The 24810-nt window shown below is 45.8% G+C and overlaps 1 protein-coding gene across 3 annotated transcripts in view; it reads left to right on the top strand.

Annotated features, from left to right (window-relative positions):
• The window catches only part of ZNF592 (zinc finger protein 592), a 49702-nt gene that overhangs the window by 1627 nt on the left and 23265 nt on the right, over window positions 1-24810 (top strand). Inside the window, exons 2-3 of one of the 3 annotated variants that reach the window (XM_087856620.1) lie at window positions 588-629; window positions 15986-16069. The exons of 1 other annotated variant lie outside the window; for it this stretch is intronic. In XM_087856620.1, the coding sequence (XP_087712746.1) occupies window positions 610-629; window positions 15986-16069 (104 nt within the window). In that variant the 5' untranslated portion in view covers window positions 588-609. The remainder of the gene's footprint in view (window positions 1-587; window positions 630-15985; window positions 16070-24810) is intronic. One more of the 3 variants, XM_045813014.2, reaches the window with a different exon arrangement.

The raw sequence follows: 24810 nt of genomic DNA, 5'->3' as shown, positions 1-24810 counted from the left end.
GGGCGGAAGACAGTAAAATAAAGTATATAATGAAAAATGTAGCCTCTTAAAAGGGGCTAAATGCTAGGGAGAAAAAGAAGATAGGGAAGGAGGATATGAGATACTGGGCGGAGGTTGAATTTACATTCAAGTGACCTGGGAAGGCCTTCTAAGAAGGTGTCTTTTGAAAAAAACTTTGAAGGAAGTGGTAAACTAATCATTTCAAACTGTGCTGAGTTCGAGCTTGGAAAGATGGGCAGAGTGCTGAGAGTGATGGGCCATGATTTGATCTGGGGGCTTCAGAAAGGCTTCCCTGAGGAAGTGACGTCTGGGCTGAGACCTGAAGGAGGGTTAAGAGTTAACCATGTGTGGAGCAGCACGGAGCTTGGCAAGTTGGAGGAAGTGAAAGAGGCCTGTGTGGCTGGAGGGGGAAAGGAAGAGGGGAGATAAGTTTGTAGAGAGAGAGGTGAGTTAGATCACAGGGGACCTTGGGGACAGAATGCCTCCCTCTCCTACCCCTCCCTCAACTTTGGTTTGTATCCCCAGTGAAATTAGGAACCTTTGAGGGGCTTCAAGCAATTGACATGATGACATTTACATTTTAAAAGGTCTCCGGCCTCTGTGTGGGGAATGGACTTTGAGATAAGCAGGTAAGGCGAGGCTTTCTGTGTTGAGTGGCCTAACTACTTGATCTGCTTCGAAAAGCCTCAGAGCAGTCTTTTCCTCAGTCTTCCTCTTTTCCAGAGATCCTTTTCCTCAAAGTCTATTTTGTGCAGCTTTTAGGAAGGGAAAGGAAGATGAATTAGCATTTATGGAGTGCCTGCTAGGTGGGAGAATCAATTTGAGAGACTTCTGCAAACATCAGATTTAACTTCATCCTCTCTGCAACTTAAGAGAAAGTTGTCCTGCCCCTTTTACAGATACAAGCCCAGAGGGGATAGATGGCTTATCCAAAACCACGTTTGTAACATAATCTGGACTCAGACCCAGGTCTCCACGATCCCAGAGCCCACTGGCTCTAGGACGAGACTACTGGAGTTTGCATCTTGCTTCTGCCACTTGCTAACAGAATGATTTTGAGTTTATTTCTTATGTGCCTCAGTTTCCTATTTGGAAAGGCCTCAAGCTTTTCCCAGCTTAAATAAAGATCAAAGTACCTATCTCATAGGGTTGGTAAATGCAGATAAAAGTACCTACCTCACAGGGCTGTTGTGCATATCAGATTAACCAAGCCACGTAGACATTGTAGCACTTACCTCACATGTTAGTTGCTATCATTAAATTTTTAAAACTTTCGTGCTGTCTTTTAGCTATGTTATGGTCACACGGGATGAGATTAAATATGTAGATAATTTAATTCTTGGATTTTGTGAGACTCTTTTTGCCCTCCCTTTTTCTCTAAATAACGTAATGCCAGTGTTCCATGTGATCAGTCATTCAACATTGATCACCCATTTCATTCTTGACGCTGTGCTAGGACTTTTGAATATAAAATGAGTTCCTTCCCTTCAGAACGGCAGGGTGTCCACGGGAGGTCAGTTGTGTAAACGGGTGAGCTACAATGTACTTGACAAGTTCTCTAACGCACCTGTAGCTAGAGAGCTTTTGGGAGCAGTAGGAACTAAATGGCTGGGGGGAGTAGGGAAGACTTCAGGGCAGAAGTGACTTTTGAACTGGGCTTTGGAGGAAGAATAGGAGTTTTACAGGCCAGTAAGACTGGGCAAAGGACAGTCTAGGTAGAGAGAGCTATGTACGAAAGCATGGAGCCATGAGAGGCTTGGTTGGTATGGGCAGGAGGCTGGAAAACTGAGCTGGAGTTGGAGCTGTAAAAGGCAGGTCAGTTTGGATTTTATTCTACAAGCCACAGAGAGTATTATTAGATGAGTATTGGATACATCAGAGTATCAGATACATACCATGGTTGATTTTGGAGTTAGTGGAGACAGATGTCATCCTGGGGGTGGCTTTCTTTTGGCGGGATCACTATGTTTCAGGATCTGGTTCTCATAGTCCTAAAATTCAGTTTTGTGGGGCACTCGGAGCTTATTGGATCCAGGCAGACTGACTCACTAACCAAACTTGGAATCGACTGATGCATAAACTCGGTATTAACTGGCCATGAGAAATGAAACTGCAGAATGACAGATGTTCTGTCCTCTGGCCATCCCCCCCCCCCCCTTCTGGCCAGGGCTAGGACATATTAACAAACTCTTGCTCCTCAATTCCTGTTTGTTTTTCTCAGGCCCGTGAAAACTCATCTTTTTTGTTAACATAATCTTTACTTAAGCTCTATACAGTGTGGCCAACCACGATTATTAATTGATCAAATGCATGATTCTGTATGGTGTGGGCTGGATCATAAGTTTGTGAATCTTAAGGAAGAGGAGGAGTACCTTTTTTTAGAAATAAAATACTGGAAAAGGGGATTCCTCAGAACTGGTATCCAGATTCTAAGTGGTGTGGGTAGTCTCGTAGCTCACGGGTGGTTGTGGACAGATGTATTGGAAATTGTTCAGGGAACAGAGGTCTGTGAACTCATGGAGGGGGCGGGGAGCTTTTGGTTGCACTGGAAGGAGAGATTGGTTTAGAATTTTCATCTTCCCTACACATTGGAGACAGAAAAGAAAGTAGTAACTCCTGCCCTCTGCTCAGCCTGGTCACGGTGAGCTTTCCTACTGGATTGAAATCGTCGTGGCATTTGAGCTTTGTCTTAACACTTCTTTCTGCTTCTGCAAAACTGGGAAGAGTGGTGGATCTCCTAGAGTTTTGAATCTCTGTTTTTCTATAATGAAAAATAAAATCCAAATAGACCAACCTAGATCGTGGACTAATTATTTTTCCTTTAAAACTCTAAAAAGAATTACAGCAGTATATTCATGTAGAAAATGTAGGGAGCACAGATAGGTATACAAAGGAAATATAAGTAACCGATAAGTCCTCTGACCTAGAGCTACTGTCAACATTTTAATATTTAGTGTTTGTATTAGATCTTTATCTCTAGCTCTATCTTTACATGTAACTTCGTTTTAACTTTTTCTTTTCCTACAAAAATAGGAATATCCCGAATAGGAGAGAATTCGCATGTACTCACAAGCTGCATTCGTTTCCATTTCTGGGCATCCAGTCCAGTGTTCTAGGAGTGTAGGATTGTGATATCCATTAGCTAATTAATTTTGAGAAATGTTTTAGGAGATCAGAGTGCCACTTCAGCCAACCATTTACTTTTATTTGAAGTGGGAAGTGTGTTATGTGTGTGTTGAAATGACATATGGATCCTTTTTATGACTCAAAGAAAAGTTAATGAACACCTTTCAAGTTGGTGTCACCCACAGAGTTGTTCCTCAAACTTCTCAGCACTTCTGGGCTGTCCTGTTCACTGTGTGACTTTGGGTAAGTCCTTTACCTTCTCCATTTTAGATTCTGAAGGTGTTGGATCAAGAGTTAATGGTGGCCCCTTTTCTGTCATTAACATACTCCAGGAGATGAAAAGGCTGATGAGATCTATCCTTGTGATTGATTGTGGAAAGACTGCCACAGTGTTGAGTGAAAAAAAGAATGTGTCCACTGAACAAATTAACTCCCGGCCTGCAACCAGAGTGTGTGTAGGGGGATGAGGGGTTCTGTATAACTTTGTTGTGTCTTTGATGAAAGTTCCACAGTTATTGGAGCCCCCTAGAAAAATGCTTTGGCTAGTTCAGAGGTGACATTAAGGGTCTTTTGCAAAACGAGGTCTCCAGGCTTATTCAGAGAATCATGACCTACTACTCTCTAGGTTTAATTCAGAATGGACTCACCTCCTTTCTGCAGAACAGAGTTTACTGTGAGATCTCCTTCCTTCTGAGTGGTGGGATTGGGTGGTTTTTACTTTTGTTTACGTGTTTGCCTGTCACTTGAATTTCTCTAGGTTTGTGTATCATCTTTACAAAAACAAATAACCAGTTAGTCTATTTTCATTTTGGAGATAAATTTGAATGCCCTGAGGCAAAATCTCAAACTGCCCAGAAAAATGGCCTTATGGAAGAGGCATGATGTCGGAGCTGGCCACCCCTCCTTAGTTACTCAGGGGAAGATGCCTTTGTTAGATGCGAGGTGAATTAGGCTAGGACCTCTGACGGGGCGAGTCCCTGAATTCAGAGGTCCGGGGCTGCGCCATCTGGGAGGGGCGATAAGGGTGTGACTTGGCTTCTCGCTTCATTGGTGGGTGTTTTCTTGAGGAGTGCTTTTAAAGAAATCACTCCTCTGGGCGTGGCCCCGGGCCTTCATCTGCCCGTCCACATGGGGGATGCTGGAGGCCTTAGTGTTACAACCTGGGAGTCATGAGACTGTAAAGAAAGGGGTTCCTGTGTGTAAGCCTCACATGCATTCCTAGGATTTCCCTCCTGGGAGTTCAGCTCATTCTGGGTGTGAGGTGGGAGGGGGGTGGCTACTTCTTCCTCATTTTCATCCAGTCTTGGGGCAAAGGAACAGCTTACCCACACTGCCCTTGGCGAGCTGGAGCCGAGCCGGAGCCAGCGGAGTGGGCTCTGGTCTGCTGCGGTATACAGCACCCTACTCCTATCTGCCGAGTCAGCTTCTCAAGTTGAAGTTGTTCCTTAGCCAGCCAAAGAAAGGGCAGAGTGCGACCAGAAAGAGAGGTTTTGAAGACAGGTGTCCATTGTAACTGCAGGCCTTTCAGGGCTCTTCTAGGGCCTGAAAACACATCTGAGGCAGAGGTTTGGCATTTTCAGAAGAGCGGGGAGCCCAGGGGTGGGCAGCAAGCAGCTGTTCAGAGTCTTCTGGGGCTTGGCTCTGCCGCGGCTCTGGTCTGTATGGGCAGGGGCTGCTCGCTGCCTTGCCTTGTTGGACAGACTCTCCAGACCCGAGCTGAACTGGCTGAGACTTCACTAAGGCTATAAATCATCAGGCCCTTAAAAATATTAGATGTGTGACTAATTCTACCGTTACTCTTTTTTTTAAAGATTTTATTTATTTATTTGACAGAGAGAGAGACAGCCAGCGAGAGAGGGAACACAAGCAGGGAGAGTGGGAGAGGAAGAAGCAGGCTCATAGCGGAGGAGCCTGATGTGAGGCTCGATCCCATAACGCTGGAATCACGCCCTGAGCTGAAGGCAGATGCTTAACTGCTGTGCCACCCAGGCGCCCCTCTACTGTTATTCTTAATTAGAATGTTTACTTGTATTTAAAATCCCGTGGAGCCTTTTTGCAACTGGGCCATCATTGATCGGGAATCTACAGTTGCTCATGAAAGGCCTAGCCTGGGCCCAGCCCAGAGCTGGGTGCTCTGTGGAGCATAAAAGAATCATGTGAGATGAACTTTGCCCTCAAGGAGTTCCCCCCACTGAAAGCAATTAAAGAACGATTTGCTTCCAGACCAGACATGTCTTAAGGGGGCTTTTCTTGCTGAGGTGGTGGTTACTTCCACACGGATCACCCCTCTGAGATGGCTGGGGTTACCTCTGGGGAACATTCTCTGGTACCCAAAATGGATTGAATAGCCCTTTGGGAGGAAGGAGGTTGTGGCAATGATGTAATCTCATCTTTCATTTCTTCACTTGTCTCCCTGCGCCACTGTTTCTCCAAGCCCCTGAACCCATTAGGAGAAGGTAGCCGGCGACCCACAAAATAGGAACCCAGTGCCTATCATTCCACCATTCTAGCTCCGGTTCTCTGAGTCTAAGGCTTTTGTGTTTCCACTTAGACTCCCCTTTTAAAATATTTACACCCCCCTGGGAGAGGTCAGACTCTTAGCGGTTCATCACCAAATAGTAGCTTTAATTACCAGGAATTAATTAAGTCAACTGAGAGAAAGACTGGGGCCCAGGCAGGCACTTGGGGGCAAGAGTATCCGAAGGGACACACTCCTGCAGGGCAGGAGAGACGTGAGGGCAGCAGAAGAAACTTTGATGCACATTAGTTGTTGCAGGCACGTCCTGCTGACTGTGGGGTCGCCCGGGTGGTCCGGCTGCTGGGGCCTAGGGTGCAGCACGGGCATGGTCCTAGCACTGGCCCAGCGGGCTTTGAGGCAGAGGTGGAATTTGGGCTGAGTCTTAAAGGGCTGGGAAGATTGCTTTTTTCCCCCCCTTCATTTAAAAGCTAATATATGCTTACTTTGGAAAATTTTAGAACATTCAAGAAGAAAACTTCCTTTTAATTTTATACTTCATGATAGAGGGCTGGAATGCATAGGCAGAGGGGAGTGATTCTTGGACAGTGTAAGTCAGAGGGTGTCAGCCCTCTCCTCAAGTCCTCCTGAAACCTTCTGTCAAAGAGTAAACGTCAGTCTTGAGGTGCCCCTTTGTTATCTGCTTCCTACCCCATCTCCTCTGACCGCCTCTACTCCAGTTTGTGTTCCTTGAGTGCACCGAGCACTTTTCACTTGCTCTTCCCTCTGCTTGAAACCTCTTTTCCCCCATGTTCACATGGCTTGCTCTCACTTGCATCAGAATTGAAAAAAATAGTCACTCCCATTTTTGATTTCGGTTGAGGAGCTCCTGTTGAGGAAAGCTCTGTGACTCGTCCTGAATCTGCTTGTTTGTGACTGTGTCTCTCCATCCTGTGGAATGTCAGCACTGCGGGGGTGGGGACCTGGCACATAGTAGGTGCTCACTCACCATCATTGAGTGAATGAACGCACGTGCATGTGTGAGTGCAGTGTGTGTGTATTGTGGCAATGGAGCGGGAAAGGCTGGAGGGGAAAGAACGGGTGTGGATGATGTGGAGAGCAGGGACGATCTTGGCAGGAATGGAGATTGGAGACATGGTCCAGTGTGTTCGGTGCTACAGTCTTTTTTTTTTTTAATTAAAGATTTTATTTATTTATTCAACAGAGATAGAGACAGCCAGAGAGACAGGAACACAGCAGGGGCAGTGGGAGAGGGAGAAGCAGGCTCATAGCGGAGGAGCCTGATGTGGGGCTCGATCCCGCAGCGCCGGTATCACGCCCTGAGCCGAAGGCAGACGCTTAACCGCTGTGTCACCCAGGCGCCCCCGGTCGCTACAATCTTACCTCTTACTGGCGAGTTGAAGAAGGCAGTGATTGGGCCTTTGAGGCAGGTGAGGAAGCACCTGTGGAAATATAAAATCGGTGGACTTGGTCTAGGTCTAGAGGGTAGAGGTTCTCAAAAGCCTGGCCAGAGAGTGGGAGGAGCTGTGGTAGGTGATAGGAAACCACTTAGGGCTTTGAGAAAAGTGAGTGACCTGATTGGAGTGGTGTGTGGGGAAGACTGATCTCCAGGAGACGCGCAGGATGACGGTCCCAGAGAGACTGAGGTGGGGAGGAGAGAGGCAACAAGGGTAAGGATGTGGAACGGATGACATCGGTGATACCGGGTCGTGACAGGATGCTCCCCGATTCCGTGTGGCTGCCTCGACAGAGGCTTCTAGCATTCCCAACTTTGTAGAGCTCAAGTATTGTCTGTGGCTTCCCATGAGTTTTGGAGGCAGGTGGGGTGTGAGTAGGAGAAAGGGGGAAAGGAAGGGCCCTCCTTAGGTTTACTGGGTTGGTGGGTCTGGTGGTAAGCATGTGGTCGTATCCTGCACTGGGCCTGTGCTCACAGACTGTAACCCAGGATCGGAGCCTTTCTCTTCTTTCTGGTCTGCTGAAAACTGTTTCCTGTCTGAGAGTAGCTGTCAGTGCTCTTGGGTTTTCTTTTGAACCTATGCACATACCAGGACAGTATCTGAAATCCATTTGTTCAGTCACCTTCTCTCAACTTCATTTTCTGTCTCCATAGTTTTATCTGTTTCTCAGAACAAATTGTCTTTGACTCACAAACCCATTTGGATTGGGTTAATTGACTGGAAATACTTATTTCTAAATGGTTTCTGTTTCATTAGGCTTCTGGCCTGTTTTTAAAAAGACTTTTACCAAGATGAGATCAGTGGAGCAATGATTTGGGTATAATCAGCTTCTTTCTTGTGATCTTTTGGTATAAGCTATGTGTTGAGATTGGTGTTTCTGATGTATTCATTCCTAGAATAAGTATTTGAGTGCTTGCTGTGTGCCGGGCACTATTTTAGGCACTGGGAAGTTTCCTGGAATCAAATAACAGGAATCAAATAAAAATCTTACCTTCATGGAACTCATATTCTGGTGTGTGTAGGCTTAGAGATAACAACCAAAATATAAAGTATGATGGAGAAAAACAAAGCAGAGATGGAGGATAGGGAGGTTTGGTGGGGAGACAGATTTTCTATTTTAAATATGGAAGTCAGGGAAGTCTCATTGATAAAAAGACATTTAAGCAGAGATCTGCAGGAGAGAGGGGGCCATGCAGATATCTGAGGGAAGAGGCATCAGGGTGGAGAGAAAAGCACCAAAGTCCTTGAAGCCAGAAAAAGCTTGAGGAGTTTTGGGAACAGCAAAGAGGTCAGTGTGGCCAGTGCCGGAGTGAGACAGGGGAAGTATGGGAGAGGAGGCCTGAGTGGTCCCATGGGGCTTGTAAGCCCTGGTGGGGACCCGAATGAGTTGGGAAGCCCCTGGTAGCTCCGTCTCCTTCCTGGAAGGGTTGCCTTGGCGGCTGGCCATGCCAAGGGGCTTCTGCAGTGGCTCTTGGGTCAGAGGGGGCATGGGAGCCTGAATCATCTGGGAGCTTCTTTTGGGCCAGCTGCTTGGGCCATCCAGGCCTCTGGGGCCACCTGGAGCACAGGTGCATTTCTGGGACTCATTCAGTGCCAGTGCCATTGTTCCATAACCACCAGGTAACTGTCAGAGCTTCGGATGCCCAGGTTTACCCCACTGCTAAGTAGTCATTTTCCAGGAAGGCCCAGAAGTCTGCATTGTTAACAAGTTTTTGGGTGATTTTTGAGGCCAGTGGTCCCTGGACCACACTTTGGTCTATAGACCATGGTTCTCAGCCCCAAATTAAATGTCACCTGTGATGGTTTAAAAAAATGCCTGGGCCCACCCCTAAAGATTCTGATTTAATTGGCCTGCGGAGGGGTTAGGCATTAGCATTGCTCCCGGACTGTTCCTAATGTACATCCAGGACTAGAATCACTCATCTAAGGATTAAATAAGCCTCGTACCTGGTATTTGATGGGGACGTTTGAATGGGTAACTGTGAGTAAAGGACTTCATTCAGCCCCTCTGGGAAGCCTAAGGCAGGGCCGGTCACCTTGCCTGGAATAACAGGCATCTTTCACAGTAATGTTTATGTGCTTTATCTCATTTGACTACCTCACTTCTCTGGGCCTCCGTTTCCTTGCTTGTGGAGTCAGTGGCTTAAATTTAATGGTTTCCTAGAGTCTCTTTGGCTCTGACAGTTCTTAATCTTTCTGATGTTGGAAGAACCTCTAAATCAGAACAATGTTCTAGGGCACTGTTTACTGATGTTGGTCTTAGAACGCCCTAAGTGCATCATAATTATGGCAAGGGCTGTAGTGAATGTCTCCATAGCAGACTGAAGGAAGATGTGTGCCATCTCCAGTAGCACCCTGGGAAGAGGAGGGTGTTGGAAAACTGAAATGTGTGCCATCGGACCTCTCGGTTCAGAGTCCCTGATGGAACTCCTAGCTTGGTCCTTGGAGGCAGGTGGGAGCCTGAGCATTCATCTTGGCTCTGCCCCTCACTGGGGTGAGTTCCTTGTGAAGCGGGAATCGTGTTTTATAAGCTGTAAAGCTTCTATAAATCCAGGCATGGTAGGGTGGCCAGGGAGAGGCAGGCAGCTTGGGTCATCGAAGCCCAGAACTGAGGTTTGCCAGCCCCTTTCTGCAGCCAAGCCGAGTTATTGGGGACAAGAGACAGTTTGAATAACCTGAGGAATCCGGTGGCTATAGGAACAAACTAAGGTTAACCTGGAATAAATAACCAGGCACGTCCTGGAGCACCTCAGAACTAACTCACTTAGGACATCAGATATAAAACACTCCCGTGCCTGGTACCCGGGTCTCTCATTTTTGTCCTCATTGGGACAGCATAGTGTCTGCTTCTTTTGTGTTTTGAAATGTGATGGTCCAGTAAGAAGAAAAAGTTAGGGGAAAAAAGTTTTTCTGTTTCTCTTCTGTAGAATTGGGATAATGAGTTTCCTTCCCTTCCCTTTAAAATTTTTCCATTCATATTCTCTATCTGTATTTCGAATCCAAACTAAATGCTGGTCTCTCAAAGTTAAGACAAAAATGAAGTCAAATGAGGAAATGCAGAATTAGACTAAGCGTGAGCAGAATTTGAAATGCAGCTTTTCATTCTGTCATTTGTGGGCACACAGACCTTGATGGGCCATTAACCAGTTTCTCCACGCTGGCCAATTAAACCCGAATCTTGGGGCGCTGTGACCAAGAGTGAGTAGTTTTCTACAGTTCCTGAGGTGATGCTGGTGCTCAGCTACAGTGAGGATCACCTAGTTTTAAAAAATGGGTTCTGCCGGCTTTTCTGTATCTTCTCCCATTCTTGTCCCTGCTCAGTGCTTGTCCCTTTCCTGCATCTCCCCTCCTGTGGCTTTCCCCAGCTTACCTGCCCCTCTGCCTCCTTGGCTTCAGCAGGCCTCCCGAGCTGTCCCCTGTGCATGCTTCCCACCAGCCTGACATTAGGGATCCAGCAGTCTGCTGGGGCACGCTGGAGAGCTATGAGGTAAAGCTCGCTGGCCACCGAGTTTGGTGGCCTAATGCTTAACATGTGCGTTTGCTATGTTGAAGTCAGTGTTGTAAGGACTTTACAAATACTAACTCATTGAATCCCTACAACAGTCCCATTTTACATATGGGGAAACAGAGGTGAAGAAACCTCCGTAAGGTCAAATGGCTAGCGAGTAGTAGAGCTGGTATTTGAACCCATGTAGAGCCTGTGCTTGGAACCACCACACCATGACGGGGAGGGGGAGACGTTCTGGGGCCTTGAATCTGGGACTTTGAATTTATGTTTGGAGATTTTTCTCAGGGTCTGACATATACTTTTATCATTGTGCTTATTACCTCAGCTTACTTAGACATTTACCTTCAGGTCTATTAAAAAACATTTTATTTTTCTTCTTTCCTTCAGTGGTGTTTGGAAACTAGACCGTGGCCTAGGTAGATGTTATCCCTTTCTCCGTAGCTCTGCACCACACCCTTGTTTTGAGAACCTCTCTGAGCTATGATGTCTAGGCTGACCTGAGCTGGCCTTGGAGAGACACAAGTGATGTCTTTATGTTCCTTGATGCCTTTTTTTTAATTGTGGCAAAATATACATAACAAATTGACCATTTTAACCATTTTTAAGTGTACTGTTCAGTGGCATTAAGTACATGCACAGTTGTACAGCCATCGCCACCATCCAGAATCTTTTCACCACCCCAAACTGAAACTCTGTACCCATTAAACACTAACTCCCTGTCCTCTCTCCCCCTTAATCCCCGGTAACCACTGTTAACGCTTTCTGTCTCTATGCATTTGACCGCTCCAGGTGCCTGGATTCCTAGGTGGAATCTACAGTGTTTGTCCTTTGACACCTGGCGTATTTCACTCAGCATAATGTCCTCAAGGCTTATCCATGCCGTAGCGCGTATTGGAACTTTGTGCCTTTTTAAGGCCGAGTAATATTCCATTGTTTATTTATATCACATTTTGTTCATCCATTCATCTGTTGATGGACACTTGGGTTGCTTTCACCTTTTGGGTATTGTGAATAATGCTACTATGAACACGTGTATGAAAAGGACTCTTTGAGACCCTGCTTTCAGTTCGTTTGGGTATGTGCCCGGAGGTGGCACTGCTAGTGGTGGTTGTAGGGTTAATTTTCATTAGGAACTGCCCTCTGTTTCCCACAGTGGCCGCACCCTGTTATGTTCCCACCAGCCGTGCACAGGATTCTGATTTCTCCACATCTTCACCAACACTTGTTATTTTCTGGGGTTTTTTTACTGTTACTTATTTTTCTAATAGCTATCCTAATGGGTGTGAGCTTGGTGATTATCTAGTTGGACTCACAGAGTCCACCAACCACGGATCTGGTCCTGACAGTGCTAAAGTATACACATGTAGAGAAAATAATGGGATAAGCCTCCGTGTGCTCCTTACCCACATCCAGTAGTTATTAATTCATGGCTAATCTTCATTTGTGAACACCCTCCTTGATCTCTTCCTCCTGCTCTGTGTCATTTTGAGGCAAATCTCAGACATCACATCATTTTTATTATTTATTTATTTTTAAAGATTTTATTTGAGAAAGGGAGAGTGAGTGCAGGTGAGGGGAGGGGCAGAGGGAGAGGGAGAGAATCTCAAGCAGACTCCATGCTGACCGTGGAGCCCAACACTGGACTCGATATCATGATCCTGGGATCCTGACCAGAGCTGAAACCAAGAGTTGGACACTTAACCGACTGAGCCACCCAGACACCCTGATATCATTTTATCTGTAAATATTTCACCTTGTGTCTTAAAAAGATAAGGAATTTTAATATTTCATTTTGTCTGATGGTAGTAGGGCACATAGGGGTGGTTCTTTTTTTTTTTTTTTTCTAAAGGTTTTGTTCATTTATTTGACAAGCACAAGCACGAGCACAAGCAGGGGAACAACAGAGGCAGAGGGAGAGAGAGAAGCGGCTGCTGAGCAGGGAACCCTATGTAGGACTCAGTCCCAGGACCCTGGGATCAGGACCTGAGCTGAAGGCCGACGCTTAACCTACTGAGCCTCCCAGGCACCCCAGGGGTGTTTCTTTAGATTCCTTGTTTCCTGTCATTCCCTTGGGCACACATGTGGACACATCCAGGTGTGGGATCTGTTGCTGTACCCTGTGGTTGGTGAAAAGCTGCCTTGGCTGTTGCCTTGCTCTCCTGAAGAAGGCTGACTGCCTTTAGGTCTGAGAGCCCAGGTGAAAGAGCCCATCCAGTCTCTGTGGAGAGGGGAAAGAGAAGAGGGAGGAAGAAGGGATGAGGAAGAACGCGCGTGCGCGCGCGCGTGTGTGTGTGAGAGAGAGAGAGAGAGAGAGATGTAAGGGAACCACAGAGATACCCCAAGAGTAATAGCAGCATGTCCCTACCCCCCCCCCCCCCCCGAAAACCTTTCTATTTTGGAATCTTTGGGCCTGTAGTTTGCCTGTGGTAGATGAGACCGGTGACACACACAGAGCCATCAAACACATGGGTACCAGAGATGAGGGAAAAAGTAATCCTGTGGAATGGCTACTTTTTCTTTTCAGGGGCCCTTTTGTTCAGGGAGTAGAGGCTTGGTTCCCAGCAAGTCTGAGGCTACCGGCTTCTTGCTTAAATTTGGGCGTCCCTACTACCAGGAGATGATGCTTTTACAAAACTCCATGGGAGGGACTCCTTGAGGATGCTGTGTGAACAAAGAGGAGTCCTGTCCCTCTTTCTTCTTAGCCTCTGGGTTCTGTTGCTTTCTAACAAAATCTAGTGCCCAGTGAGTACAAAGATCTGTTTGCAAGTAAGGAAAGGGAAAGGGGGTGCTGGTTACAGAGTATCAGTTTTTGTCTCAGTTCTCAGCTCTGTTTAAACTTTGTTGCCTATACCTAGTTTCCCTGTGTATCATCTCAGTCAGCTGACCAGTGCTGCCTAATCCCAACTCCCTCCCCTTTTATCCCCTCTTCTTTTTATCTTTAAAAATAACAGCTTTATTGATATAAAATTCATATGGCATGCAATTCACCTATTTAAGCACACACTTCAGTGGTTTTTAGTATATTCAGAGTTATAGCCCCTTTTCTTTCTTTCTTTCTTTTTTTTTCTTTTTTTTTTTTTTAAGATTTTATTTATTTATTCGACAGAGATAGAGACAGCCAGCGAGAGAGGGAACACAAGCAGGGGGAGTGGGAGAGGAAGAAGCAGGCTCATAGCGGAAGAGTCTGATGTGGGGCTCGATCCCGTAACGCCGGGATCACGCCCTGAGCCGAAGGCAGACGCTTAACCGCTGTGCCACCCAGGTGCCCCTATAGCCCCTTTTCTTAAGACTGAAGACTACTCTTTGCATTGCTCTTCCCTGTGGTTCTCGGAGATAGCCCTCCCTCTTTGCTGGTGTCACACTGATCCCACCCTCAAGGCGGTTGACGTGGGGACGTTGGCCAGTAGGCACTTTCCACCAGTCCCGTATAGAACTTCGCCCTGCAGGAGTCCAGGACTCACAGACAAGTGCTACTTTGGGCAGACCCCTTCCCACTGGCAAGGCCCCATCACCACTCAGGGTCTCTCTGCTTACAAAAAGTTTTAAAAAGTGAAACATAAATTATGTTGCAAACCTGCCAACTGCTTAACTAGTAATAAACCTGCTCAGGAATCTGTGACTATCCTTAAGCAATCTTATTTCTGGACAGGTGAGCCTGTCAACTCATTCCCCCTTTCTGATGGTGGATTACCTTTCAATAAACACACTGGAGGTTATACAGAGACAGTGGAGAATGAGCAATTATATAACATGTCAGGTGGTGGCAAGGGCTTTGAAGAGAAAGCAAGCAAAGGAGTGAGATTGATGATGAGGGTGGGGATTGGCGTGTTATGTACACTGGTCTGGAAGGCTCCTGACGAAGGGATATTTGAGTAAAGAGCTGGTGGCAGTGATGATTGAGCCCCTGGAGATCTGAGAGGAAGGACATTCCAAGCAGAGGGAACAGTAGACTCAAAGGCTCTGAGCAGGGGCATGCTTGAGGGAAGCGTGGAGGCCTGTGTCCACCTGGAGGCAACTGGGTGACAGAGAGGTGTGGGGGACAGAGGCCATGGAGGCTGCCCTGCGTGAAGGCTGGAGTTCACCCTGCGGGAGATGGAACTGTGTTCGAGGAGAGGAAGGGTGTGATCTGATGGGTGTTTTAAGAGCAGCACTCTGGCTGCTGTGTTGAGAATGAGCAGCAGAGACAAGGGTGACAGGCTTTTGTGGGGACCCAGGAGAGATGATGATGGTTGGAGGCAGTGGGAAATCGTTGCATCTGGAGATATTTTGAAGGAGCTCTTGACAGGATTTGCTTTGGATTGGAATCAGGGTATGAAGGCAAGAGAGCACTCAAGTATGCCGAGTCTGGCCTAAGCGACTGGAAGGACAGAGTGGTCACCTGCTATAGGGGGGAAATCTAGAGACTCTGGACATACTAAGTTTGAGGTGCCTATGCAAGTAGAAACCCAAATCTAGAATTGATGGGATACCAGTTCAGTAATTTAGGGAGTACCTATAGTGGGGCTTATGAAATAGCAGAAGAGAGAATATTTACTGAAATAACTACAGCAAAAGTAAAAGTTATGTTCTGAGAGGAGTAAGGGAATCAAAAGTGAGCATAAAGGAGTACACTAACGTGTCCCCAGTCACAGAAAGTCCCTTTCCCTTCCTTGCCTATAGGAAGCCAGTGCCCTCGAGGAGCCTTCTGTGGCACCCAGATGTGTGGCTGCCGGGTGTTTGCAGTGGGTCGTGTGTGGGGCACTCGAGAGCAGGGGCTGGGCCTTCCCTTCACGTCCTCAGTGCCAGGCATGTCTTGGCATCTGGTAAATGTTTGATGGCTGAGCTAACCACCCACCCACCTGCCTACCTGTCTTCCTTTCTCTCTCCCTCCTTCTCTTTCTTCCTTCCTTCACTATCTTTTTTTCCTAAGGTCTTATTTATTTATTTATTTATTTAGATTTTATTTATTTGACAGAGAGAGAATCAGCCAGCAAGAGAGGGAACACAAGCAGGGGGAGTGGGAGAGGAAGAAGCAGGCTCATAGCAGAGGAGCCTGATGCGGGGCTCGATCCCACAACGCCGGGATCACGCCCTGAGCCGAAGGCAGACGCTTAACCGCTGTGCCACCCAGGCACCCCACCTAAGGTTTTATTTTTAAATAATCCCTACACCCAATGTGGGCTCGAACTCACAACACTGAGATCAAGCATCACATGCTCCACCAGCTGAGCCAGCCAGGTCCTCCTGACCCTCTCCTTTCTGAGCCCAAGTTCTCCATGTGTAAAATGAAGAGGTTGGACTGGGCCAGTGCACTGGAATCAATGGGGAGGCTTTAAAAAAAAGTGCAGTGATGCATCCCAGACTGGTGGACTCTCGATTCCGTAGTAGGAGCCTGGGGTTCTGTGTTTGAAAGTCACTCCCCATGTTGTTCTTTTGCAGTCAGACCAGGAGCAGTCTGCAGACGTGTGTTTGGAAGCCACTGGACCAGATCATTTCTGAGGTCCCCTTCAGCTCTAACATCCTGTGAGTCCTGTTAGAATGTTTGCAATATAATTCTCTTCCTGGAAAGTGGGATTTTTGGTTGGGGTGGAAGGGCCTGGAGGAGGAGAGGAGAAGCTGCCTCTGGGGGTGAAGGGCACCTTGGGCAGGACAAATAGGGGCAGGTGTGTTAGGTGGGGTTTGGGGAGGCATTGAAGAACCGTCCTGAAAGGGACCATTGGGAGGGACCTATGAGTAGTGACAGTTTACCTGCCCCCTGGGAACCACATGTATTAGGTCTCCGAAATAGAGGTAAAGGACACGACCCCAACTTTGGAGAGGCTTATAGGCTGATGAGAAGCCTCAGGATCCCATCCCACCATGGGAATCGCTGCCATAGTGGAAGTGGGGGGAGGAGGAGGGCAGGGGACTGGTGTCGCAGCACTCAGAGAAGGCCTATGGAGAAGGTGGAGGAGGAGTTCTCGGGCAGATCTGTGTTGGGGGCCAGTGGGGTGGGGTATCAGGTATTCTGTAGTCAGGAGAAACAGCCCAGGCCCTGACACAGAGGAAGTCTGTGAAAACCACCAGAGAATGAAAGGCACCCTGGGAAGTTGCTGGAGAGGTGGGCAGAGACCAGATGGGAACAGGCTCTCCACTCTGACTGGTGACGTGGAGCTATCTCCTGAAGGGGCAGGTATCTTGAGGAGCACATCTCTGTGGCAGAGTGTGTGCTGGAGGGGGCTAAGACCAGATGGAGGAGAAGGCAAGCGAAAAGCTTTGCTGTTTTGCCTGGGTCCATTGTCCACTGGGGCACCTGCTTTCTTGTACTGTAGAGCATCTCTTTGGGCTGCCCTTTGCTGACGATTAGAGTACCGGGTGCTTCGGGAAATGAAGCCCCAGCTGCTGACCAGCTCAACACCTGTGCCCTGGGGCCCCTGAGACCCACAAGCAGGCCTCAGGTGTGTACTTGGGGGCAGGGCCAGGTTTATGGGAAAGAGTCTGCTTGTCCACTTCAGAAGTTTTGTGTAGAAATCCATCGTTTTAGGTTAATTTGCCCGGCCATCGTAGCCTGGCCTGTTCACGGACTCAGAGATCCTTCATGTTAGTTTGATTGTACATGATAAATGAAGTGTGCCCAAGATCTTCTCGTAGGTAATTGTGGACAGCATTGGGGCGAAAACTGTTCTTGGGCTTTACCGTTCCTTACTCTTCTTGCTCTACTGGTCCTGGCCTGGGGCTTCATTCTGGTTTTCCCATGTCATTTGGTTTCACGGAGCTCCCTTCTCTACCACCCATGGGCTCGATGTCTTGCTGTCATCATTGTTCAGCCAGAGTCCAGCTAAAGCTCCTGCAAGTAACGGCACAGCAGCTTACTCTCACGCTTGCTCGCTTGTTCTGTCTTTCCCCTTGCCTAGCTTCCATTCCTGGGACAGAAGTTCCCCCATCTGGCCACCCACTCAGGCATTTTCTCACACTCTCAACTGCTTCTAAGTAAGCATGCGAGTTCGCTTGCTTGCTTTGTCTGTGCACCATACAGCTTGGCTTATTCTTTGCTCTGTTTTCCCCTGGAATGCTCCTTCTAAAAGAGAAAGCTGAGGGTAACTTCCACTTACCCCTTTGTAAACTCTTAACTGTTACAACGATAATTGAACATGTATTATTGAATGAATAGATTATAATGAACAGATTATCTCAGCACGTAAGCCGTATTCAGTCATGTGGGGGAGCAGGGTAAAGAGTACCCACAGGTTATAAAATACACACACATCCATCCTGCTAGCCTTTATCCAATAAGCAATGGCAAATTCAAGGAAACTGATTTTTTCGGTTTCCCAGTCCATTGTTCCTTGAATCTTCCTGCCTTTAACTCTCATTGTATAAATCTGTAACATGTTGTTTGCTTCCTTGTCTTATTAAACAATATACTGAATAGAGATTAGATTTTTCTTTATGTTTTTGGAGTGCCTCTGTCCCCTTGATGTCCTGTTTCTGAACTTCTATTAATCTACCATTACTGAACTTAATATTGTTAAGGGAAACAGATGACCATGTTTAATGTTATTTGAAATTCAAAGCCTTCGATGCTGAGGGAAAGGAAGCTCATAGGTTTTGTGACAATTCCTTGTTCTTAGTTCCTCAGAGCCTTTTTTTTTTTTTTTTAAATTTCTGGATATAAATAAGTGTGGCTGTTACTACATTTATATATTTTACGTGTAACAACTTCAGTGTATTTTTTCTTTTTTTTTTCAAGATTTTATTTATTTGAGAGAGAGAGAGAGCATGACCTGGGGGGGAGGGGCAGAGTGAGAGGGAGAAGCGGACTCCCCGCTGAGCAGGGAGCCTGATGCAGGACGCCATCCCAGGACCCTGAGATCATGACCCGAGCCGAAGACAGATGCTTAACAACTGAGCCACCTAGGCGCCCCTTCACTGTATTTTCTGACTAATGGGTAAAGTTATCTTGTTATTTGTCTACATCTTTATTACAAACTTCAGGATGCTTCCCTTTCCTCTCTAGTATTTTGAGGTGTGAGGTATGATAAATGTGCGTGTCAGTCATCCTCTCCCTCTCCTCTAAACCTTCATCTCTCCAGAATAAAAGAGTTCTAATTTTTAAGCTCTTATTAGAAAGCTCTTCCATCTACTTTATAACTTCAGTCTTACCTCTTAGGACCTCTTCCTACGTGGCTATGTCTTTCTTAAGGTGCAGGGAACCAAAACTGAACAGCGTATCCGGCTGTGGACACTGGGTGGTTTTGAGTAAGGGCCGGATCCCAAGTTGTATTTTGTTTCCAGTATTCTTTCTGATAATGCCCAGTGTTTTCTGGGCCTTTTGTGATGAAACATGCAATGTTGGCTGATGGCCAGCCCTCTTTATTGAACAGCATAGCTGAGAACCCATTATTCTAAAAGTGCCATTAGGATTGCTTTTCCCTAAATGTTCCTTCACATTGGCCTCCGCTGATTCTCCTTTACCATAATTTCACCCCTTCATGCAGCCTCCTGAGAACTCATTGTCTTTTAATTTTGCATTTTGATTTCTGCAACAGTTTAAGACCATTTGCAATCTTGAAGGTGTCACTTCATTGCTTGGCGGTGTATTTATTGAGTACCTAATGGAGAATGCAGTGGCGAATGAGACAGACAAGCTTCTTCCCTCATGAAGCTTATAGCCTAATATTCTGCTAGATCATTGGTTCCCAAAGCATTTTGGATATGAGACCTCCTTTTTAAATTAATTTTTTCTCAGGCCCTCATTTGGTAGTGGTAGGTATGTATGTAATACATATGTATGTGTGCATTTATTATGTATTATATATGTATATATTAACCCACCGAGCCACCCAGGCGCCCCAGTAGTGATGGGTTTTATTTCTGTTTTGTTTTGTTTTTTGAGAAGGTGGGCGAGGATCAGAGGGAGAGAGAGAGAGAGAATCCCAAACAGGCTCCTTCCGCAGCTCAGAGCTCGATGTGGGGCTCGATCCCACAACCCTGAGGTCATGACCCTAGCTGAAATCAAGAACGGGACGCTCAGCTGACTGAGCCATCCAGGTGTCCCAATAGTGGTGTATTTAATGGCTGGTCATTGGGACCACATATGTAGCTACAATTGGGTCCACCTATGGGAGGGGGAACTACCATTCCAGGTAATTTATGAAAGTATTAAGCTCGAGTCCAGAACTGGTCCATGAGTTTAAAACTCCACTGTTTGTGGTTCCCCATAAGTGACAATCACACTCTCTCTCACACACACATGCATGCAACATACATTCACCCAAGTTGTATGGAATTCAGTTGTTCTAAAATTGTTTTTTGGTGACGTTTTGACATTTTGAGTCTGTGGAGATTCTGCCTACTAGTTCTGCCATAATCCTATTGTTCCTACCCCCTCAAAGACTTGTAACAGACTAATTAGGCCTGATGAGATCCTTCCAGAATTAAGGTGTTCCCTCTCCCTCATCTGTTGACATGTTTACGGAAGTGTTTGATAACATTTCTTGGGCAAGTAGTAGATCCTGTAATAAACAATAGGGATCTGTCTGTCTGTCTATCTGTGTATTTTCAGTGTCCAGATCTCCCTGCAGAGAAGCTCATCAGGAGAGGGCACAGTGCCTCCTGACAGCCCTGGTGCTGCTCTCCACACCCGTGGGGCGGCATACGTGGTAGCAAGGGTAGCCCAGGCCACAGGAACGGGGGGGCCTGCCGTGCCCGGCAGCTGGGCCCCTCTAGATCACTTGCTGAGCTTACCATGCCTGGACCTCCTCTGTTCGGATGCTTCGGGGGTACTCCCTGCTGAGTGCTCCGCAGGGTGAGCAGGCTTTCTAGGTGGAGGCCAGACCCAGGCTCTGGTCCCAGATGCTGTCCCTGGCAAACTGGGCAGTGCGGCATGAGATTTGTGCTTCCCAGCCTGCAGCAGGTTGCAGACACTGGCATGCTGAGGCTTTCCATTTGGACTACACTTTTCATGTCAGTTAAGTTCTTAGTTCACTGATTTTCTAGCCGGTGCTCTCCTGCTGAGTCATGCCAGATGTGCTTTAAGGATTTTATATTAGTGATGTTTGGAGTCCTCAGTAAAAAGCTTCTCAAATGTCTTGGCCTTCCTAATTTCTTCTTCTTTGTGTGTATTAAAAATATAATTTAATAAAATTACATAAGCAGTACAACTTGAAATAGTTGGAATAAATAATTTGAAAAAGCAGATAAACAAAAGAAAGAAAATAATCTCATCATCTGTTGAGATACTTTTAAGATGTTAGTGTTCCTCTAGCGCTTTTCATAAACACTGTATATAATAAAAATCTTTTGTTTTAAATAGAGATTGTACTGTCTATACACTACAGTATCCTTTCCCCCTACTTTGTATCAGGAGTATTTCTCATAGCTGAAACTACTGTGCTCTAATGATGTCTAGTATTTAATGTGTTAATATACTATAATTTATTGAACAAATTTTCTTTTTTTTTATTATTATGGCATGTTTGTCACCATACAGTACATCAGTTTTTGATGTAGTGTTCCATGATTCATTATTTGCATAGAACACCCAGTGCTCCATGCAATACTTAATACCTGTCACTGGCCTGGCCCATCCCCCACCCCTTCCCTCTAACACCCTCAGTTTGTTTCCCAGAGTCCATAGTCTCTCGTGTTGAGCCAATTTTCTATCGTTGGAACTTTGTGTCTCATTTTTTGTTATGAAGTAATTTTGTTATAAATAACTCTGCAGTGATTATCTTTGTCACATGCACCTGTATTTCCTTAGGATAAATTTCTGGAAGTGGGATTATTGAGCCGTATGTATGCATTGCTAAATTGCCCTTAAGACAGGGTTTATCAGTTTATACTGTCTTCAAAATGCTTACATTGCAGGGGTCCCTGGGGGGCTCAGGTGGTTAAGTGTCTGACTCTTGAGCTCAGCTCAGGTCTTGATCTCACGGTTGTGAGTTTGAGCCCTGCCTTGGGCTTCATGCTGGGCATGGAGCCTACTTTAAAGAAAAAAAGAGAAAGAAATGGAATGTTTACTTTGCCATATCTGCCAATACCAGGAATTATTACTTTTTAAAAATTTTATTTACTTATTTAAGAGAGGGCACGAGAGAGAGAGAGAAAGAGAGAGAGAGCGAGCAAGCACGTGAACACAAGCAGAGGGAGCAGCAGGGAGAGGGAGAAACAGACTCCCCGCTGAGCAGGGAACCCGACACCCGGGCATCATCCCAGGACCCTGAGATCATGACCTGAGCCAAAGGCAGGCGCTTAACTGACTGAGCCTCCCAAGTGCCCCCAGGAATTACTTTTTGAAAACTTTGGTCAATTTGGTAAGCCACATTGGTCAAATGGCTTCTCATTATTTTAATCTGTATTTCTCTAATTTCTTGTGAGGTAGCAGCTTTTTTTTTATGTATTCACTGTCCACTTGTGTTTCTTTTTTTTACTTGTGTGCTCACCACTTTTGCTCATTTTCCTAGTGGGCTGCTTATCTTTTACTTACTGCCTCGTAAGGGCCTTCTCTGTAAGTAAAGACAAGAATGGGAGTTACTGTCACGTTACAGATACTCCAGTGCTGGCAGATTTTTGATGACTAGAACTTTTTATTGGTGGTCTTTTTCTGTACAGTTTCTTCCTTTGCTTTGATAACAGGGTACATTTTGATTAATTTCTCTTCTCTACTTATAAGCAATGTGACACTTCCTTTAGGACAAGGTTTAAAGAAATACAAATAGGTAGTAGGTACACCATGAGTCCCTTATTCACTGCTATTGATTGCTGCTGTTTTCGGTTTTCCCTACTGTGAGTAAATAGAAAACAGGACTTGATCTTTGGCTTTTTAAAATGTCAGCTTTGGTATTTAAGATCCAAAGGTTAGAAAGGTTTTTCCTGCTGCTGATGCTGAGCTGCCAGACCATTTCCCTGCTCTGATTTTCCCAGCCAAACATACCTTGCCTTCTCTCTGACCATTCTCAGCCAATCCCTGAGATTTCCCTGTATGGAGAACCTTACTTCTTCTGATGTCGTCTCTCTCTGCTATAAGCTCCTGTGACTTCACACCAGCTTTTCTCAGCTCCTTAAAAAGACCAATCCACTCTGCCCTTCTCCCTCAATCTTTTTGTCCCCTAGACTGTAAAAAAAAAAGGGGGGGGGAGAGGGAAAGAAATAAACTTACACAGCAAATATCACAGAGGCATTTCCGTACAGTTAGGATCCACCTGCCTAATGTTTTACTTGGTTTGGGGATGTTAGTGCTCGCACTGATAGCCAGTATATTCTGCTTGCTTATGGGCTCCTCTTCCCAGGAGGCAGTCATTTGTGTCAAGGAACTTTACACCTCATTTCAAAGAGATATCTTGCCAATCATATTTAGTTTAGATAATTGGTATTTCACTTTATTATTGTCTACCATAATTGGATATATTCCCAGAGGTGGGTATTTTTCATTTTCTGTGAGAACTCTGAAGCAGGCAGATGTGTTTTGTTGGGGGTTGGGGGGGCAAGAAACCAAACCTGCAAACCTGTTGATCCCAGGGGGTGGTAACAGGTATACCTCTGCTATGCCATCTGCTCCCCTGTGGTTCTTTTTAAAAAAATTTTTTTTTAATATTTATTTATTTGAGAGAGAGAGAGAGGAAAAAAAAAAAAACTGTGAGTGGGGGAGGGGCAGAGGGAGAGGGAGAGAGAATCCTCAAGCACTTTCTGCTGAGTGCAGAGCCTCATGCAGGGCTGGATCCCAGGACCCCAAGATCATGACCGGAGCCGAAATCAAGAGGCAGATGCTCAACTGACTGAGCCACCCAGGTGCCTCTCCCCTGTGGTTTTAAATGTTTTTTTCCCCTTTTATTTACCCCTTTTTAAATTATAAAAGCAATCTATCAGCACAAAAAGAGTTTTGAAAAAATAACCCACCAGTAATCCCACCCCCCTGCATAATTAGTTTTCTCTTTCTTTTAATCTTGGCTCAAATGCATAGTTAGTTTTACATATGTTCTAGTCTGACAGTGTTTTGGTATTAGTCGTGTTTTTTTTTTTTTTTTTTAAGCTGAACACTATGAGTGATTTTTTTTTAAGATTTTTAATTTTGGGGGACACATGGGTGGCTCAGTAGGTTAAACGTCTGCCTTCGGCTCAGGTCATGATCCCAGAGTCCTGGGATCAAGCCCCATGTCAAGCTCCCTGCTCAGCAGGGAGTCTGCTTCTCCCTCTCCCTCTGCCTTCCACTCCCCCGAGCCGTGCTTTCTCTCTGTCTCTCAAATAAGTAAATAAAATCTTAAAAGAAATTATTAAAAAAAGATTTTTTTATTTTTAAGTAAACTCTACCCCCAGCGTGGGGCTAGAACTCCACAACCCTGAGATCAAGAGTTGCACGCTCCACTGACAGAGCCAGCCAGGCGCCTTAGCACTATAAGTAATTTTCCATGTTGCTGTGCAAGTGTCATAATTAGGATTTTTAATGGCTGCATAATAGTCTATCAATTATTTAATCATTCCCTGTTCTTGGACATTTAGATTCTGTGTGTGTGTTTGTCTCTTTTGTGTTGTTTTAATAATGCTGTATATTTTTGTATATAGTTTTTGGGGATTTTTGTTCTTAGGCTAAGAACATTGGCCTTAGGGTTCCTGGACCTCAGGATTTGCCACCTGTCTGGTTCTGTGCAGCCACTGTAGTGCTTTCTGAAGGAGTCTTGTCGTTCTGCATCCAGACAGGTTTTCAGTATAAGCATGGGGCAAGAAATACACAAGCAAGGCTCTGAGGTGTTGAAACAGATGGAGGATTTGTGGCCGAACAAGGGAGATGGTGGGGTTTTTCTTCCTCTTTCCAGCAGGTTGGAGCCAGCTAGCTGAGCGTTACAGGGATTTCCTGACGGGAGGCCTCTTTCCTAGGCCTTGGCTTTCCTCTGTCACATCAGTGCTGTGGTTCTGCTCCAGAGCGTGACGGAAACAGCTGGATTGTCTTCTCTTTGTCTATTAAGTTAAAATAAAATTTGGGACTTCCCTGACACTGTTCCCTGGCCCATTTGATAACCACGTGAGGCTTTGAGAGTCCCTCTGCCCCTCACATTTCATGATCCATTTGCCAGCCAATAACAGTTTTAGGTGAAAATGAAGGATTCAAGCAGACACTGACTAGAGAAAAAAAAGGCCTACAAGATGATATAAATTGCTGGAGTTTATTTATGAGACAGTTAGCATAAATCTTGGTAATAGCAAATCATCTTGGATTTGATTGGATTCATTCAGCAAAAATCCAAAATTACAAAATTAATGATTAAATACTAGGAGTTAAATTAGCAGAA

The sequence above is a fragment of the Ursus americanus genome, chromosome 28 (assembly GCF_024610735.1).
Source record: "Ursus americanus isolate L20-20 chromosome 28, mUrsAme1.1.p, whole genome shotgun sequence".
Classification (NCBI taxonomy): domain Eukaryota; kingdom Metazoa; phylum Chordata; class Mammalia; order Carnivora; family Ursidae; genus Ursus; species Ursus americanus.
Note: the sequence above shows the minus strand (reverse complement) of the source record. Positions and strands in the feature narration are given on the sequence as shown.